The sequence below is a fragment of the Salmo trutta genome, chromosome 20 (assembly GCF_901001165.1).
Source record: "Salmo trutta chromosome 20, fSalTru1.1, whole genome shotgun sequence".
NCBI classification, from domain to species: domain Eukaryota; kingdom Metazoa; phylum Chordata; class Actinopteri; order Salmoniformes; family Salmonidae; genus Salmo; species Salmo trutta.
In genome coordinates, this window is record NC_042976.1 from 13,649,742 (window position 1) to 13,668,001 (window position 18,260).

The 18,260-nt window shown below is 44.4% G+C and overlaps 1 protein-coding gene across 1 annotated transcript in view; it reads right to left on the bottom strand.

Annotated features, from left to right (window-relative positions):
• The window catches only part of LOC115155578 (inactive phospholipase C-like protein 1), a 111,763-nt gene extending 100,255 nt beyond the window's left edge, over positions 1–11,508 (bottom strand). Inside the window, exon 1 of the mRNA XM_029702305.1 lies at positions 10,456–11,508. Coding sequence (XP_029558165.1) covers positions 10,456–10,632 — 177 coding nt within the window. The 5' untranslated portion in view covers positions 10,633–11,508. The remainder of the gene's footprint in view (positions 1–10,455) is intronic.
• Positions 11,509–18,260: the final 6,752 nt, after the last annotated feature.

Below are 18,260 nucleotides of genomic sequence, written 5' to 3' on the forward strand. Positions count from 1 at the left end.
ATAACGTTACCCATCTCCTACCCGAGATACAAGCAGCAGGTGAAATGCGGAAAACCTGTAGAGAAATCCATTCAGGTATGGACAGAGGAGAGTAGGGAGGAGCTCAAGGACTGCTTTGACGTCACAGACTGGGAGGTGTACTTTGACTCGTGCAGGGATCCCCAAGAGTTGACAGACAGCATTACATCATACATCCAGTTCTGTGAGTATACTGTCATTAACACAGAAACTGTCAAAGTATTTCCCAACAACAAGCCCTGGGTGTCTAAGGTCTTGAAAATGTGCCTCAATTAAAGGAAGTTTGCATTCCTGAAAGGAGATGCTGGTGCTGTAAAGGAGATGCTGGTGCTGTAAAGGAGATGCTGGTGCTGTAAAGGAGATGCTGGTGCTGTAAAGGAGCAAGAAAATGAATTCAGGTCAAAAATGTGGAAAGATAAAAAGGACTGGAAGGATAAAGTGGAGCAGAGGTTCTGTCCAGCCAATCCAAGACAAGCATGGGAAGGGCTTAATGCAATGAATGATGGGAAAAGAAAAGAGAACAATACAATTGCACTGTTCATCCTTTGTAAACAACCTTAACTGTTTTTATGGAAGATTTGACACTGTCAATTTTAAAGACGAATGTAAACAAAAATGTGAGAACTTCCCCAAATCCTCTCCTGTCCAGATAACGAGGTGGCCTCATGCGTGTCACATATTAAGCCACACAAAGCACCGAGCCCAGACGGACTACGGGGCAGAGTACTGAAGAACTGCGCCGACCAGCTGAAGGGAGTTCTCACACGACTGTTTCAACTCCTGCTGAGCACCCGCACAGTGCCAACCTCCTGCTGAGCACCCGCACAGTGCCAACCTCCTGCTGAGCACCCGCACAGTGCCAACCTCCTGCTGAGCACCCGCACAGTGCCAACCTCCTGCTGAGCACCCGCACAGTGCCAACCTCCTGCTGAGCACCCGCACAGTGCCAACCTCCTGCTGAGCACCCGCACAGTGCCAACCTCCTGCTGAGCACCCGCACAGTGCCAACCTCCTGCTGAGCACCCGCACAGTGCCAACCTCCTGGAAGGTGTTGACCATCGTACCGGTGCCTAAGAAGTCAAAGGGCAAATCACCATTGACTTTCGACCTGTGGCCCTCACGCCCCTTTTGGCCAAATACATGGAAAGGGTTGTCAGTAAGCACCTTACCCTGTCCAAAGCAGATCAACTGGACCCGTTACAGTTTGCCTATCAGGCACAGAGGGGACAGAGGATGCTACCCTGACCTTGGTGAACATGCTGGCTAGTCCCCTTCAACATGCTAAATCATACCATCACAGAGGAGGACTGAGGATGCTACCCTGACCTTGGTGAACATGCTGGCTAGTCCCCTTCAACATGCTAAATCATACCATCACAGCGGGGACAGAGGATCCTACCCTGACCTTGGTGAACATGGTGGCTAGTCACCTTCAACATGCTAAATCATATCATCACAGCGGGGACAGAGGATCCTACCCTGCCTTGGTGAACATGGTGGCTAGTCACCTTCAACATGCTAAATCATATCATCACAGCGGGGACAGAGGATCCTACCCTGACCTTGGTGAACATGGTGGCTAGTCACCTTCAACATGCTAAATCATATCATCACAGCGGGGACAGAGGATCCTACCCTGACCTTGGTGAACATGGTGGCTAGTCACCTTCAACATGCTAAATCATTTCATCACAGCGGGGACAGAGGATCCTACCCTGACATTGGTGAACATGGTGGCTAGTCACCTTCAACATGCTAAATCATATCATCACAGCGGGGACAGAGGATACTACCCTGACATTGGTGAACATGGTGGCTAGTCACCTTCAACATGCTAAATCATATCATCACAGAGGAGGACAGAGGATGCTACCCTGACCTTGGTGAACATGGTGGCTAGTCACCTTCAACATGCTAAATCATATCATCACATTTTATTTATTTTACTTTAGTTCATCTTTCAATACAATGCAAATACACATACTGCTGAAACGACTACTGGACCTGAACGTCAACTGAGGCCTGGCAGGTTGGATCAAGGACTTTTATTAACTGACCGCCCACAGAGGGTCCTCATGAATGGGGCCCTCTCTGATGAACTGACCCTGAACACAGAGGGTCCTCATGAATGGGGCCCTCTCTGATGAACTGGCCCTGAACACAGAGGGTCCTCATGAATGGGGCCCTCTCTGATGAACTGGCCCTGAACACAGAGGGTCCCCATGAATGGGGCCCTCTCTGATGAACTGACCCTGAACACAGAGGGTCCTCATGAATGGGGCCCTCTCTGATGAACTGACCCTGAACACAGAGGGTCCTCATGAATGGGGCCCTCTCTGATGAACTGACCCTGAACACAGAGGGTCCTCATGAATGGGGCCCTCTCTGATGAACTGGCCCTGAACACAGAGGGTCCTCATGAATGGGGCCCTCTCTGATGAACTGACCCTGAACACAGAGGGTCCTCATGAATGGGGCCCTCTCTGATGAACTGGCCCTGAACACAGAGGGTCCTCATGAATGGGGCCCTCTCTGATGAACTGGCCCTGAACACAGGGGCACCCCAGGGGTGTGTCCTTTCACTGTTGATGTTCTCTATCTACATTAACGAGATGAAGATCCAAGGAAACAATGTGAGCCTTTTCAAGTACGCTGATGACATGGCTGTGGTGGGAGTCTTTTTTTAAAGATTCTACGTCAGATGGGGACAGCTATTTTAAACAACCTTCAATGAATGGTGCCGGTCAATTGGCCTCCACATCAATGTGGAAAAGACAAAGGATCTGATCATCAATGGCAACAACTTGCCAAGGTCCCAACCACTCTCTCTGAACGACCAACCAGTGGAGGTGGTTGAGTGTTTTAAATACCTAGGGACACAGCTGATAACAAGCTGAGTTTTACAGAGAACGCAGACTGTATTTTTTTTAAGCAAGCCAGTGGCTGTTTTTAATGAGGAAATTGAAGGGGTTTGGGGTCAGCCAGGATGTTCTGGAGAGGGTGTACAGCAGCTTGGTGGAGAGCATCCTCTTGTTCAATATGACCGTCTGGTAATCTGAGCATGAGGAGCAAAAGCAAACTGACCAGAATAGTAAACATAGCCAGCAAAGTAATTGGTCGACCGCAGGCACGTTTGAACAGTCTGTTCCACAAGGCAACCAAAAATAAGGCACTGGCTGTTGTTGGCGACCCCTCGCACCCTCTACACCCTCAGTTGGAGAGGCTTCCCTCTGGCCGGCGCTTCAAAATGCCCAAGGCCAAGAAGAACGTTTTCAAACATTCATTTGTTCCTTGTGCTGTTGGACTGCTAAATGCAAAGTAAATTGTATCAGTATTTGTACTTATCTATCCAGTGCAGTTGGGACAGCGGCCAGTTCGTGAGTGAATGTATTGATGTCCTCTATGTTGATAGTGTATGCAGTATGATGGACTGACTGGTTTAAATGTGATGTGAGAATGTATGTGTGTGTGATCATTTTCATTTAAGCTGATGCCAAAGAAAAATGTCCATCCTGGATGAACAATAAAGTTTTATTTTATTCTACAGGGTAAAATGGATGTGATGGAGGGATGAAATAGAGTAATAACACAGAGGAATCTACCATTGTTGCACTGATATCCCACATTTTCCAACTCCGAGGACATAAACTTTCAAGAAAATCACTATGAGACATCGTCACCCAAGTGAGCCTGAATTTCAGGGTCTGGCCCTTGGACTTTAATGGGTATTAGTGGAATGGCAGACAGAGACACAGGGTGACCAGTGTAACTTTCTGGTCTGGGCATGTAGTACCTGATCGTGTGACTGAATGACTTGTGTTGTTCTTTTTATAATTTACAGTGAGACAATGACAAGGAAATGACTCAAAGAAATAAGATGCAGGACCTCTGGGCCGACCACTTCCTATGTACAGACTTGACAAGCAGAGGCTGTAGATGCATCAATCAGTGTTGTTCAGAGCCAGAGGGGAAGTTCAGACATGGGCACCGCCAACCTCCTCCTTGCCTTCATTTCTGAGGGGTTGGTCTCCATCTGTTTCCCTAAACAACAAAGTCTGTTGATTAGCAAGGTTCCTATCAGGGTTCCTCTGTCTGGGCATCTTTGGTTGAGGAGGACACAGTTACTCACACATGGGACCTAATATGAGCACTGCCATCATGAGGCTGGGCCAAGTCACAAGTCTAATGCATCTCTTTCTCCCTCTGTCTCCATCCCTGTCCTTCCTCTGTGCCCCTCTCCATTCATCCCTCTATCCTCCCTCCCTTCCATCCCTCTCCCACCACCATCCTTCCCTCCTAGTTTCTCCCTCTGCCTCTCTCCCCCTCCCTCTGTTCCCTTCCCGCCGTGTCTGTCACTGACATCCCTCTATCTTTGCATCACCCGTGACACTTCCTGCTACTAGGACAGAGAGAGGGCTCAGTTAACACAATCACCACATCAGAGCCTCTCAGCTGGGAGTACACACACACACACACACAGGAGTATGGAGCCTCCATAGAAGTCCTCTAAGGGTGGACATCTCCTCCAGTCTCCTTTTCACCTCATTTAACATCTGATTTATTTAACAAAAGGCACATCTCAATAGGTGGTCCCGGTATGACATAACATGGCACAAGTGGGGGGTGGTGGGAGGGGGTCTTTCCCCTTCTGTTCTCTATTGCTCCTCTATTGTTCCTCAAGCTAGGGGGGAGGCCGATGACATCACATCTGACCATCAGACCAACTCCTTGAAGTAAAAAAACACTATCTTGCTCCACACATACGTTTTGACCCTTCAGTTTGTGTCTTTTACCTTATTTATACTATCGCTGGAGGACGTCTTTAACAGTGAACTATCAATAACATGATCCTCCTCTGGTAAAGTCACCTGACATCATATCACCGCTAGCGACCATGGAAAGCTATGATGTCACCCTAGCCTGGCTTGTAGCTGCTGGTCAGTTGTCAACCCCAGGGTCAACCACAGGGTCAACCACAGGCTCAACCCCAGGGTCAACCACAGGCTCAACCACAGGGTCAACCACAGGGTCAACCACAGGGTCAACCACAGGCTCAACCACAGGGTCAACCACAGGCTCAACCACAGGCTCAACCACAGGCTCAACCACAGGCTCAACCACAGGGTCAACCACAGCAGAGAGGAAGAGGCAAAGCAAGACGGCTGACTCCGCTCAGTGTGAAAATAAAGCGTAAAGCAGAGGAGGCTGAATTTTTTTTGTTCACATGCGTATCTGCCCACTCTTATTCGGCTAGAATGTTGCCAACTTTACAAACTTTTACTTCCATTGTTATAGCGAAGACTCCAGGTATCTTGTCAGTATATACTGTAGACCATATTTGACCACAGTCCATCCTGGACGCAGACACGAACCGAGCTCATTGATAGAGGGCAGGATCATTCTTCATTGGATGCTCTGAATTGTTATTGTTTTATAAACAGATTATCTAAGTTGATAACAACTATTTAAACGTTGTTGATGATCAGATATTGGAATTTAAATCTGTGCTGGTGAGAGCTTCTTTTGGAAGACAACTTCTATGAGGGTATGTTTATGGCCTCCCAACTGCCCACTGCACTGATGATAGGAAACTCTGTCACCACCGATAAACCCACTATAATTGAGAATTTCAATAAGCATTTTTCTACGGCTGGCCATGCTTTCCACCTGGCTACCCCTACCGCGGTCAAAAGCACTGCACCCCCCACAGCTACTCGCCCAAGCCTTCCCCATTTCTCCTTCTCCCAAATCCATTCAGCTGATGTTCTGAAAGAGCTGCAAAATCTGGACCCCTACAAATCAGCCGGGCTAGACAATCTGGACCCTTTCTTTCTAAAATTATCTGCCGAAATTATTGCAACCCCTATTACTAGCCTGTTCAACCTCTCTTTCGTGTCGTATGAGATTCCCATGGATTGGAAAGCAGCTGCTGTCATCCCCCTCTTCAAAGGAGGGGACACTCTTGACCCAAATTGCTATAGACCTATATCCATCCTACCCTGCCTTTCTAAGGTCTTCGAAAGCCAAGTCAACAAACAGATTACCGACCATTTCGAATCCCACCGCACCTTCTCCGCTATGCAATCTGGTTTCAGAGCTGGTCATTTGTGCACCTCAGCCACGCTCAAGGTCCTAAATGATATTGTAACCGCCATCGATAAGAAACAATACTGTGCTGCCGTTTTCATTGACCTGGCCAAAGCTTTCGACTCTGTCAATCACCACATCCTCATCGGCAGACTCAATAGCCTTGGTTTCTCTAATGATTGCATCGCCTGGTTCACCAACTACTTCTCTGATAGAGTTCAGTGTGTCAAATCAGAGGGCCTGTTGTCCGGACCTCTGGCAGTCTCTATGGGGGTGCCACAGGGTTCAATTCTTAGGCCAACTCTTTTCTCTGTATACATCAATGATGTCGCTCTTGCTGCTGGTGAGTCTCTGATCCACCTCTACGCAGACGACACCATTCTGTATACTTCTGGCCCTTCTTTGGACACTGTGTTAACAACCCTCCAGACGAGCTTCAATGCCATACAACTCTCCTTCCGTGGCCTCCAACTGCTCCTAAATACAAGTAAAACTAAATCCATGCTCTTCAACCGATCGCTACCTGCACCTGTCCGCCTGTCCTGCATCACTACTCTGGACGGTTCTGACTTAGAATATGTGGACAACTACAAATACCTAGGAGTCTGGTTAGACTGTAAACTCTCCTTCCAGACTCACATCAAACATCTCCAAACCAAAGTTAAATCAAGAATTGGCTTCCTATTTCGCAACAAAGCATCCTTCACTCATGCTGCCAAACATACCCTCGTAAAACTGACCATCCTACCGATCCTCGACGTTGGCGATGTCATTTACAAAATAGCCTCCAATACCCTACTCAACAAACTGGATGCAGTCTATCACAGTGCCATCCGTTTTGTCACCAAAGCCCCATATACTACCCACCACTGCGACCTGTACGCTCTCGTTGGCTGGCCTTCGCTTCATAATCGTCGCCAAACCCACTGGCTCCAGGTCATCTACAAGACCCTGCTAGGTAAAGTCCCCCCTTATCTCCGCTCACTGGTCACCATAGCAGCACCCACCTGTAGCACGCGCTCCAGCAGGTATATCTCTCTGGTCACCCCCAAAGCCAATTCCTCCTTTGGCCGTCTCTCTTTCCAGTTCTCTGCTGCCAATGACTGGAACGAACTACAAAAATCTCTGAAACTGGAAACACTTATCTCCCTCACTAGCTTTAAGCACCAGCTGTCAGAGCAGCTCACAGATCACTGCACCTGTACATAGCCCATCTATAATTTAGCCCAAACAACTACCTCTTCCCCTACTGTATTTATTTATTTTATTTTGCTCCTTTGCACCCCATTATCTCTATTTCTACTTTGCACTTTCTTCTACTACAAATCTACCATTCCAGTGTTTTACTTGCTATATTGTATTTACTTTGCCACCATGGACTTTTTGCCTTTACCTCCCTTATCTCACCTCATTTGCTCACATTGTACATAGACTTATTTTTCTACTGTATTATTAACTGTATGTTTGTTTTACTCCATGTGTAACGCTGTTGTTGTATGTTGTCGAACTGCTTTGCTTTATCTTGGCCAGGTCGCAATTGTAAATGAGAACTTGTTCTCAACTTGCCTACCTGGTTAAATAAAGGTGAAATAAAACAATTAAATAAATAAAATGGCATATTCAGGTTACTCATAATTCCATTATGAAATGAAGATAAAGTGAGCATAATGGTACAGGTTAGGCACAGGTTTGGCATGTGAACACACACGTGATGCGCTGTGTGGGCCTGAATTGAGATCCCTCGGCGCGTGGAATGTGCTCTGTTGTCAGGAGTAGGTGCTGGCGGGCGTCACAGGTTGTTCACTCAATGTGTAGCCTACATTCTTTGGCAAATTCATTGCAGAAAAAAATGCAGTGTGTAACAGTTAAAACCAAAATGATACCACGAGTGGCACCTGTTGTTGCCTACAGTATATATCCAAACGAACCGAGACCAAAAGGCTGACATCATTTCAGTTTCAGAACACCATTAAAGCCTAACCATGGCACCCTGCAAGTTCCTCTCCTCGAAAATGAGAAACAGTTCTTATAAGTCCTCAATAAGATTGTCATCCACACAGAAAAATGGCCAGTGTTGATTTTTCAGTGTAACATGTCTAGTGTTGATTCAGGAGTTAAATTCACTCTGCAAGGGTGTAAATTAACCCCCAGTTTTGGGGTTAAAAACCTCTGTTTTACTTTGGAGAGTAAAATAGTCCCATCAAAACCATGCCCATCCTTATCATATTTCCCAGCATTCTCTATTGTAGAAAAAAAAAGATTGTTTTTAATATCTGTTTTTGCATGTACATTGATTGATTGATTAATCTTATGCTACACAAGGATAAATATAATACATTTTTTGCACCCGTTACTGAAATTGTTGTTCCAGTTCAATTGTTTTAGGTAATCTTCTTATAAACTTTCCTAACCCTGACAGTCATTCTGAATACTGGTTGCTGGTGAACAAAAATTTCAACTGTTGGATATACTAACTCTGAATTCCAAAAGAAATTATACATCACTTTGCAAGCCATCTTAATGTGACTTGCAGGCCTGATGTGGCCTGTAAACCAGGAGTTTCTTAGCACCACTGTGTTAAGATTAAACTAGGCCATCAAAGTAAGGCCTAATGGTATAAATATCGTCATAGAGCATTCACCTAGGTACTTACTTGGTGAAGGCCACAGGTCTTTTAAATTGAAGAATTCAATAAACATGTCTCCGTAAATAACAAATACAGTCATGGGTGGTAACCACAATTCACTCGAAAAGAAAAGACACCCTGGGAAATATGCAAACTAGGCTTTGAACCATACAGTGTTATAAAAAAATAGATATAAAGATACACTGAGAAAGTATAAAAGGGTCAGCCCAGCAAAGTGAGTCCAGTTTACTTTAAATAATGTTTTACACTGTAGGTATTGCGTATTAATCTATAGTAGGGCTATGCAAACACCAGTGGTGGAAAAAGTACTCAATTGTCATGCTTGAGTAAAAGTAAAGATACCTTAATAGAAAATGACTCAAGTAAAAGTCACCCAGCAAAATACTAATTGAGTAAAAGTCTAAAAGTATTTGGTATTAAATATACTTAAGTGTCAAAAGTAAATGGAATTGCTCAAATGGACTTAAGTATCAAAAGTAAAAATATAAACCATTTCAAATTCCTTATATTAAGCATTTTTAAATCGCCGGATAGCCAGAGGCACACTCCAACACTCAGACATCATTTACAAATGAAGTAGGTGTTTTGTGAGTCCTTCAGATCAGAGGCAGTAGGGATGACCAGAGATGTTCTCTTGATAAGTGTGTGAATTGGACCATTTTCCTGTCAAAATGTAACAAGTATTTTGGGTGTCAGGAAAAATGTATGGAGTAAAAAGTATATTATTTTCTTTAGGAATGTAGTTTAGTAAAAGTTGACAAAAATATATATAGTAAAGTACAGATATCCCAAAAAACGACTTAAGTAGTACTTTAAAGTATTTTTACACCGCAACAGAGTTAAATCTTGAACAATCTCCAAAGTGTTATATTATCACCAGTTCAGTGGGACTCACATGTTCACTGAAAATACACTTTCAGAGTTAAATGTACACAACTGATTTTGCTGTGCAGTGTGAGGGATTAATATTGTAACGACCCTGGGTTTATAAGCGCGGAAATCGACTCTGCCGCTTGAGCATGCTTTTGCGGCACGGTCGATAGCGCGCCGGACTTCGGGCTAGAAGGTCGAGAGTTCGAGACCTGCTCCCTGCTGTTTCATTACAATATGTCTGAGACCCAAATTGAGACAGTTTCTGAAGAGTATTGGCATTTGTCTGGTGCTTGTTCATGTCCGCACGCTAATGTAATCACAACACACTGTAGCCTATCCTACTTTTATTCATTATTGACCATCCTTTATCCGGCGGCTCCATGTCTAGTGTCTGTTCCAGACATTTTAAGTGGATGAATACACATTATGAACAGTGCAATGGAAGGATCCAGTACTGTTAGCCCAGTGGTTCCCAACCAGGAGTAATATAACCCCTGGGGGTACTGGGCCAATCCACAGGGGTACTGGAGAAGACTCATGTGACGATAGGCCTACTGGTAAAATGCACATGAGGGGATACTTCAGGGGTACTCCAGGCAGAACTAAATTCAGTTGGTGTACAGTAACCAAAATAGGTGGGGAATTACTGCATTAATTTGAAGCCTGGCTATTTGATTTTATGCGAGTGAACTAAGGTAAACAAATGGCTCAGGTAAAAGCAGGTGATTGTGTGAAACAGGTCTGTTAACCTAAATCGGTCAGATAGATTTTGCCAGTGTTATCATTACATGTAGCCTCAACCATCACTTCAAGTAACTCATCTATCTTACCTTGATGATGCTGCTCCTGCGTGGGGCTGCCCTCACTGCCTCCAAGACGATGGTATCGTTGTCCTGGCCGGGGAGGATGACTCCGCTCCGCCTTCCCGTCCTGGACGCTCTCGGCGGGATGATCTCCGGAGCTCCATCGTCGCACAGTCCGTCTCCATAGCGCTCTTGCTCCGACATCTTCTCAGCAGTTACAGGCTAAAGGAAATCACTAAATTCGACGTATTGCCTCGGAGTGATTTTGCGTTGGTCTTTGGTTGTTTATGGGTGCCATTTATTTACATAGAAGTGCACGGGTAGGCTGTGGAGGGGTCTGCTGCGCCTTTCCAAAAATATGAACCACGGAACTGGACTCCAGCGCACATCTGGCGAGGGCTGTTCCGTTAGACCATTAGAGCCGATCCGGTCCGGCAGTTGGGTAGGCCTAGGTAATTACTTCAATTTCTTTAATCACGCCTAAAGTCCATCACATCCAGTCTCATGTTCGCTCTCCAGTCTCCACAAAGTCGACCTGACTTGTATACTGTCAGGGCTAGAAACAGAGGATTGGGGAACACCCACCACAGACACTCGAAAATCTGCCCTGTTGTGAAATCAAAAACACCACTGACACGCACCGACTTGAATGCAAATTGGTTTTAAAAAAGGGTTTACCCGAAAACACTATTCCCGGGGGACGTGTTTTTCACGCAACAAGTCCCAACCTCCCAGATTGGCAGCAGTCCTGCATGCTTCCAACGATGCTACCTCACACTCAATGATAGATGAACATTGGGAAGAAGAAACTTCGCATACAAATCCTTAAAACAACACACGTATTTAGGTGTAGGCTTCCAGGATAGCCTAACCTTCCTGCTCAAAGAAGCCAACTCAGTCTACCTTACCATCCAACAGTTACCAAAGTACAAGGCAGTCAACTTTACGCTGTGATATATGTTGTTATGGGGAGAACAAGATTTATCTCCCATAGGTCCGTACATTGATTAAGCACTCAAAAGTACGCTGAGCTGCTAAACACTTTAGTCGAGTCTGCAACACAACTGACAGCTGCGCCGCCTCTAGTCCTCCCCACCTCTCTCTGGCGTTGCCCCTCCCACGTATTCTACAAATCATAACTGACGCGCCAAGCAACCAATACACATGGGTATTTGGCACTCGTAGGTCCAAAACGCACGCAGTTGACAAAACAAACCTGGATGGGTGGAGTCAGATGTCGCTGGCTCTGGAATGCCTCATTTTGGAAGCGTACCACATGTTCTCGTCGCCAGGAGAGGGCTAGGGTCAGCGGACCCCAAGGAAAGGCAGGAGGGACTCACTAGAGAGGGACACATCCAGGGCTGGCGCCAGAACAATCAGTTGCATGGGCATTTCATTTCCATTCCAATGGGGCAAAGGTTTTTTCCAGGGGCGCCTGCCCTCCTGGTCACTAAGGGTCCCGACCCCCCAAAAAAGGAACTCAGTCAGGTCTTAACTAACTATTGAGAGTTATAATAGTAGGATACACCAGGTGTAATTTGGAAATGTGGTTGTGCATCAGCAGTTTTTCTCTTGTTATGTCAGTCACTGACGGTCACTTAATCAGCCATTTCAGCTAACTATCTTTAGATTGGTAGTTAGTCTAGACAGCTATCTAAATTTGTAACAATCATGGACAAATACCAACCAGGCACACAGGGCACATGCCCAGGGGCACTGACCGCCAGGGGGCCCCCATTGATTTGTTAGTCATTCTCACTCAGATATCATATTAACATGGCATAAGTCAATGGGGGCCCCCAAGACTTGCAGGAAATTAACTTTAAAACTGAAAAACTCTTGCTAAGGGCCCCAAAAAGGCTAGAACAGGCCCTGAGCTGACCATAGGCAGCAGGTGAGTTTCAAGTTTGGGTAAGCTCTCAATTTATCCTAGCATTTCTACCGATCTGAGTGCCAGTTATCATTATTTTCATAGCCAATGCTCATTGTCATGGAACAGTTTCATTTTAATAATAACGTTTTTGTTACTTAAAATCAATGTCACCTGCTTGATCATAAAAAAAGCTGAATAAAAATAATACAAATCTAAACATTTAAATTCAACTAATGGAGAACACCAGCCTCTGCCATATGGACACATTGATACACTGTGATCCATTGGCGGCTAAAGAAATGAGAGCATAGAACTCAGAGATAGCTTATAGGCCAATGCAGCAGTAAGCCTATAACTTCCATCTCAACTAAGTAAAATATATAAGCCTAAAGCCAACCATTTAAAAATAGAAAATACAAGACAAAACTGCACATTGTAGAGTGGCCTTTTATTGTCCCCAGCCTAAGGTGCACCTGTGTAATGATCATGCTGTTTATTAATCAGCTTCTTGATATGCCACATCTGTCAGGTGGATGGATGATCTTGGCAAAGGACAAAAATGCTCACTAACAGCGATGTAAACAAATGTGTGCATAAACATTTGAGAGAAATAAGCTTGTTGTGAGTATGGAACATTTCTGGGACCTTTTGTTTCAGCTCATGAATCAGAAACAAACACTACACGTTGCGTTTATATCTTTGTTCAGTATATATAGGCTACAGTCATTTAGGCATATTTGTAGTCTTTGTATTTTAAATGGAGAGTTATGATTGAACTGAGCACCTTCGTAGATTGAAGAAGTATACGCCTATCAATTGGTCTCTCCTATTGACTTGAGCAAAAGCTCATGTGTCCCTTTCGTTGAGGTGGAATAGTTTGCAGGTAGGTGTGAGTTTGTTAAAAGCTCACTTGCCTCTCATTCTTTATTGCAGGTGTTCGCAACAACTGAAATTGTCTAGCCAGGAGTTGAGATGTGGCACGTGGGCGTGCTATGGCATGTATGAAAGGCCGTTCGGGTAATTAGCGCTCGAGTCCACCCCTTGCACCTCGCTGCTGATATCCATGCTTCATAAACACTACAAGTGAACGAGACCATTCTTGGAAAATAAACGTTCTTGTTGTGGTTGGCTTTTTGACTCAAATCCATTCATTGGAGGAAAAATATGGACTATTTTCCATAGGTCTATCATCTCTCCTTACAGGTCAAACCAATATACACAAGATATTGCACATGTTTTTTGGTGTGAAAAACCAAATAGCACTTAAATTAATATATATTCTTATAATATGTTATCTTAATCCCATTCCTTTTACATTGTCTATATTACAGGTCCCTAAGGCACCGATGACACCATGAAGTTAGAGAGATTGAATTGCTTCAGAGGGCACTGAGAGAAGTCCAACTGACATTCAACTCTGTATAGCCTAGCCATGGTGAAACTGGTGCCTTCATGTTATGTGTCATGCTGGTGTTAAAGAAGAGAGAGAGATGAGTATTCTGGAGGCTCAGTGCTCTCTGTGTGTGTGTGTGTGTGTGTGTGTGTGTGTGTGTGTATATTAGTGGTGTGTGTGTGTGTATATATTAGTGGTGTGTGTGCGTGTGTGTGGATGGCCAGCCTGGGCCTGTGAATTGGTCTGCTGTCTCCCTCCTCAGGCCTTGAAAAAGACGTGTTGGTGCCAAGCAGGGGCACAACTTTGGTTTTAGAGGTGGGGGGGGCATCATTATTATTATAAAAAAATGTATCCAGTTGGATAAACACTCCAAACAGCCTACCTGCCCTCTCGGAGGCGTCCGCATGGTCCTAAAGCACACCATTGCCACGTTTTGTATCACATTCCAATGATAAAACTGGGGGGGGGGACAAAAATACAATTTCAGAATGTGGGGGGGACATGTTCCCTGTCCCCAGTGAAAGTTGCGCCCCTGGTGCCAAGGAACAGTTCACCCTGAACACACTCAGCCCCTTGACTGACGACACACACACACACACACACACACCACTAATATACACACACACCACTAATATACACATACGCACACACCACTAATATACACGCACACACACACACACACACACCACTAATATACACACACACCACTTAAATACACACACACACACCACTAATATGCACACACACACACACACACACACCGCTAATATACACACACACCGCTAATATACACACACACACCACTAATATACACACACACACTACTAATATACACACCCACACCACTAATATATATACACACACACACACACCACTTAAATACGCACACACACACACCGGTAATATACACACACACACACCACTAATATACACTTACATGTGTCTCATTCCAACACAGATGTGCACACTGTTCTAGACAGACATAAACACTTAATAACTGAAACACATAGGCCTGGATTTGAATAGATACAGTCACATACTGTATACACACTCATTTATTCATACTCTTAACTTCTCTGTAGTAGACTATGGTTGCATCCCAAATGATACCTTGTTATCTATGTAGTACACTCCTTTTGGACAGGGCCAAGGCCCTTTATTCTAATCAGAGAATTCTGTTAGAGACACATTTTGGAAACGTTTATTTCACATTCTCTTGTTTGCCATTAGTAATTTTGGAGGACTGAGAACGCTCAACGGAAAGTTTTGGCAAAGACAGCCAACAAAAAAATATTCTCTTCTGGGTGGCCAGTCCTGGTGTTTTCCATCACTGTCACTGCTAGGGCAAATTCCAGTGTTGGATATTCAATATCCACGTGCCAATTCAAATGGCTTTGTACAAACATGTTAAACAAATATTATATTTCAGTACTGTATATTTATAAATGCTGAACAACACGTACACACACTTTTTGTAACTTGATAAGTTCTGAATATTAGTTATTGAGATGATTGTGAGTGTTTTAGTGGATTTAAAAGAAAACATATTTTTTAACTCAAAGCCATTTGGTATAGTCACCACATGAAAGGAAAACAAACAAACAAATATGATTGTGTGCTTCGTGTATATTTGAAAGCTCCTCAGTGGCACTTTGATGATATGTGAGTAATCTATGGATGGAGTAAAGAGTGAGATGCAAACCTATTGATAGACAGATCCTACCGGGATTTAAGAGGATCAGCAGTTTGAAGGATTGTTACTGTAAACCCAGATTATTCAGATTATCCAGGTTATTAATCACAATTGAAAGAGTTTCGTTCTGCTACCTGATTCTATTTAGGCATTAGCAGATGCTTGTTCAAAACAGGATATATCTTTCAATGTCAGGAGGACAGTGAAAAAAAGAAAAAATTCACAGCTCTAAAAATGGACCTCTCCTTCACCCCTATTGCATTTCTGTGTGTGTGCGTGCATCAGTGCATGTGTGTATGTGTGTGAGACAGGGCAGGTGTGTGAGTGAGTGTGTGTATCTGTGTGCATGGCTGTACTGCAGTGTCTTGGGGAGTTTCTGTCTGTACAGCAGGTGTTGAGATGTGTAAGGTCATTGGGTCCATAGCAAGCAGAGGCTATAACTGATGACTGCTGTTTCTCTACTTCCTGCCTTATATCTCTATCATGTTGTTATATTTCTCCCATAGCTCTTTCCCTCCTCCTACTCTCTTACTGTAATAGGGAGTGGAGGAGAGCAGCAGATGCGATGTCCCTCTGTTATTCCACATCCCTCTGTTATTCACTCCATCTCCCTCTCGTCTCTTTCTCTCTCTATCTCTCTGACCCATTCTGTGCTGGGGCATGAAGACCGGTAGACTCACCCCTGCTCTCCAAACCACTCACTATACTCTAATGCAGTCTGCATGTAGTACAGAATGTGTTTCACCAAAACCTGTTTTTTCACCCATTCATTCTTAACCACAGGTAAACATTATCTTTAGGCCTAATGTGGCCTATATTCTCACTTCACTATTCCACGTTTGTCGGGGGGGGGGGGGTCCTTAACCCCATCCCAAACCTTGACCCTATCACTACAAGTGAAGTGAAAGTAGGGAAGGGTTAAGGTTTGGGATGGGGTTAAGGTTTGGGATGGGGTTATGCTTTGGGATGGGGTTAAGGTTTGGAATGGGGTTAAGGTTTGAGATAGGGTTAAGGTTTGGGATGGTGTTAAGGTTTGGGATGGGGTTATGCTTTGGGATGGGGTTAAGGTTTGGGATGGGGTTAAGGTTTGGGATGGGGTTAAGGTTTGGGATGGGGTTATGCTTTGGGATGGGGTTATGCTTTGGGATGGGGTTAAGGTTTGGGATGGGGTTAAGGTTTGGGATGGGGTTAAGGTTTGGGATGGGGTTAAGGTTTGGGATGGGGTTAAGGTTTGGGATGGGGTTAAGGTTTGGGATGGGGTTATGCTTTGGGATGGGGTTAAGGTTTGGGATGGGGTTAAGGTTTGGGATGGGGTTAAGGTTTGGGATGGGGTTAAGGTTTGGATGGGGTTAAGGTTTGGGATGGGGTTAAGGTTTGGGATGGGGTTAAGGTTTGGGATGGGGTTAAGATCCTGACATTTTTATTGATAGAATCACATAGAAGTTTAATTTGGAACATGGACTTGTGATCAACCGCCATAGTGTATAATACATTGACTATACCAAACATTAGGAACACCTTGCTGATATAGAGTTACACCCCCCCCCCCCCCATTCTTGATACACGCGGGAAACAGTTCAGCGTGAAAAACCCAGCAGTTCTTGACACAAACCGGTGCGCCTGGCACCTACTACCATACCCTGTTCAAAAACACAAATCTTTTGTCTTGCCCATTCACCCTCTGAATGGCATATATACACAATCCATGTATCAATTATCTCAAGGCTTAAAAATACTTCTTTAACCTGTCTCCTACCCTTCATCTACACTGATTGAAGTGGATTAGTTAAATCAATAAGGTATCATAGCTTTCCCCTGGATTCACCTGGTCAGTCTATGTCATGGAAAGAGAAGGTGTTCTTAATGTTTTGTCCACTCAGTGTAAGTCAATCGCATTCATGACTACTTCCTCAAGCTGTGAGATATAACATTGTCGGACACTAGGTGGCAACATAATCCAACTAATCAAACCAGTAACCCATGTTTCCCTTGAAAGACAACAACATGGTTTCCTTCTGTCACACTTACACGTGCACACACACCGACACACTTGAATGTCCTTCTGTCACACTCAAACACAAACACACACAAACACCATATTAACACACAGACTCAACATTATAAATCAAATACATTTTTATTTATTAAATGCGTACTTACGGGTATTTTTCCAACAATGCAAAGTTAAAGATACAAAAATAAAAATAATAATAGAAATAGTTACATGAGAAATAAATACACAGTGAATAACGAATAACAATAACGAGCAAAAATAACATGGCTATATACAGGAAGTACCAGTCCCGAGTCGATGAACAGGACTACGAGGTAATAACATGGCTATATACAGGGAGTACCAGTACTGAGTCGATGAGCAGGGGTACGAGGTAATAACATGGCTATATACAGGGAGTACCAGTACCGAGTCGATGAGCAGGGGTACGAGGTAATAACATGGCTATATACAGGAAGTACCAGTCCCGAGTCGATGAACAGGACTACGAGGTAATACCATGGCTATATACAGGAAGTACCAGTACCGAGTCGATGAGCAGGGGTACGAGGTAATAACATGGCTATATACAGGGAGTACCAGTACTGAGTCGATGAGCAGGACTACGAGGTAATAACATGGCTATATACAGGGAGTACCAGTACTGAGTCGATGAGCAGGGGTACGAGGTAATAACATGGCTATATACAGGAAGTACCAGTACAGAGTCGATGTGCAGGGGTACGAGGTAATAACATGGCTATATACAGGGAGTACCAGTACCAAGTCGATGAGCAGGGGTACGAGGTAATAACATGGCTATATACAGGGAGTACCAGTACTGAGTCGATGAGCAGGGGTACGAGGTAATAACATGGCT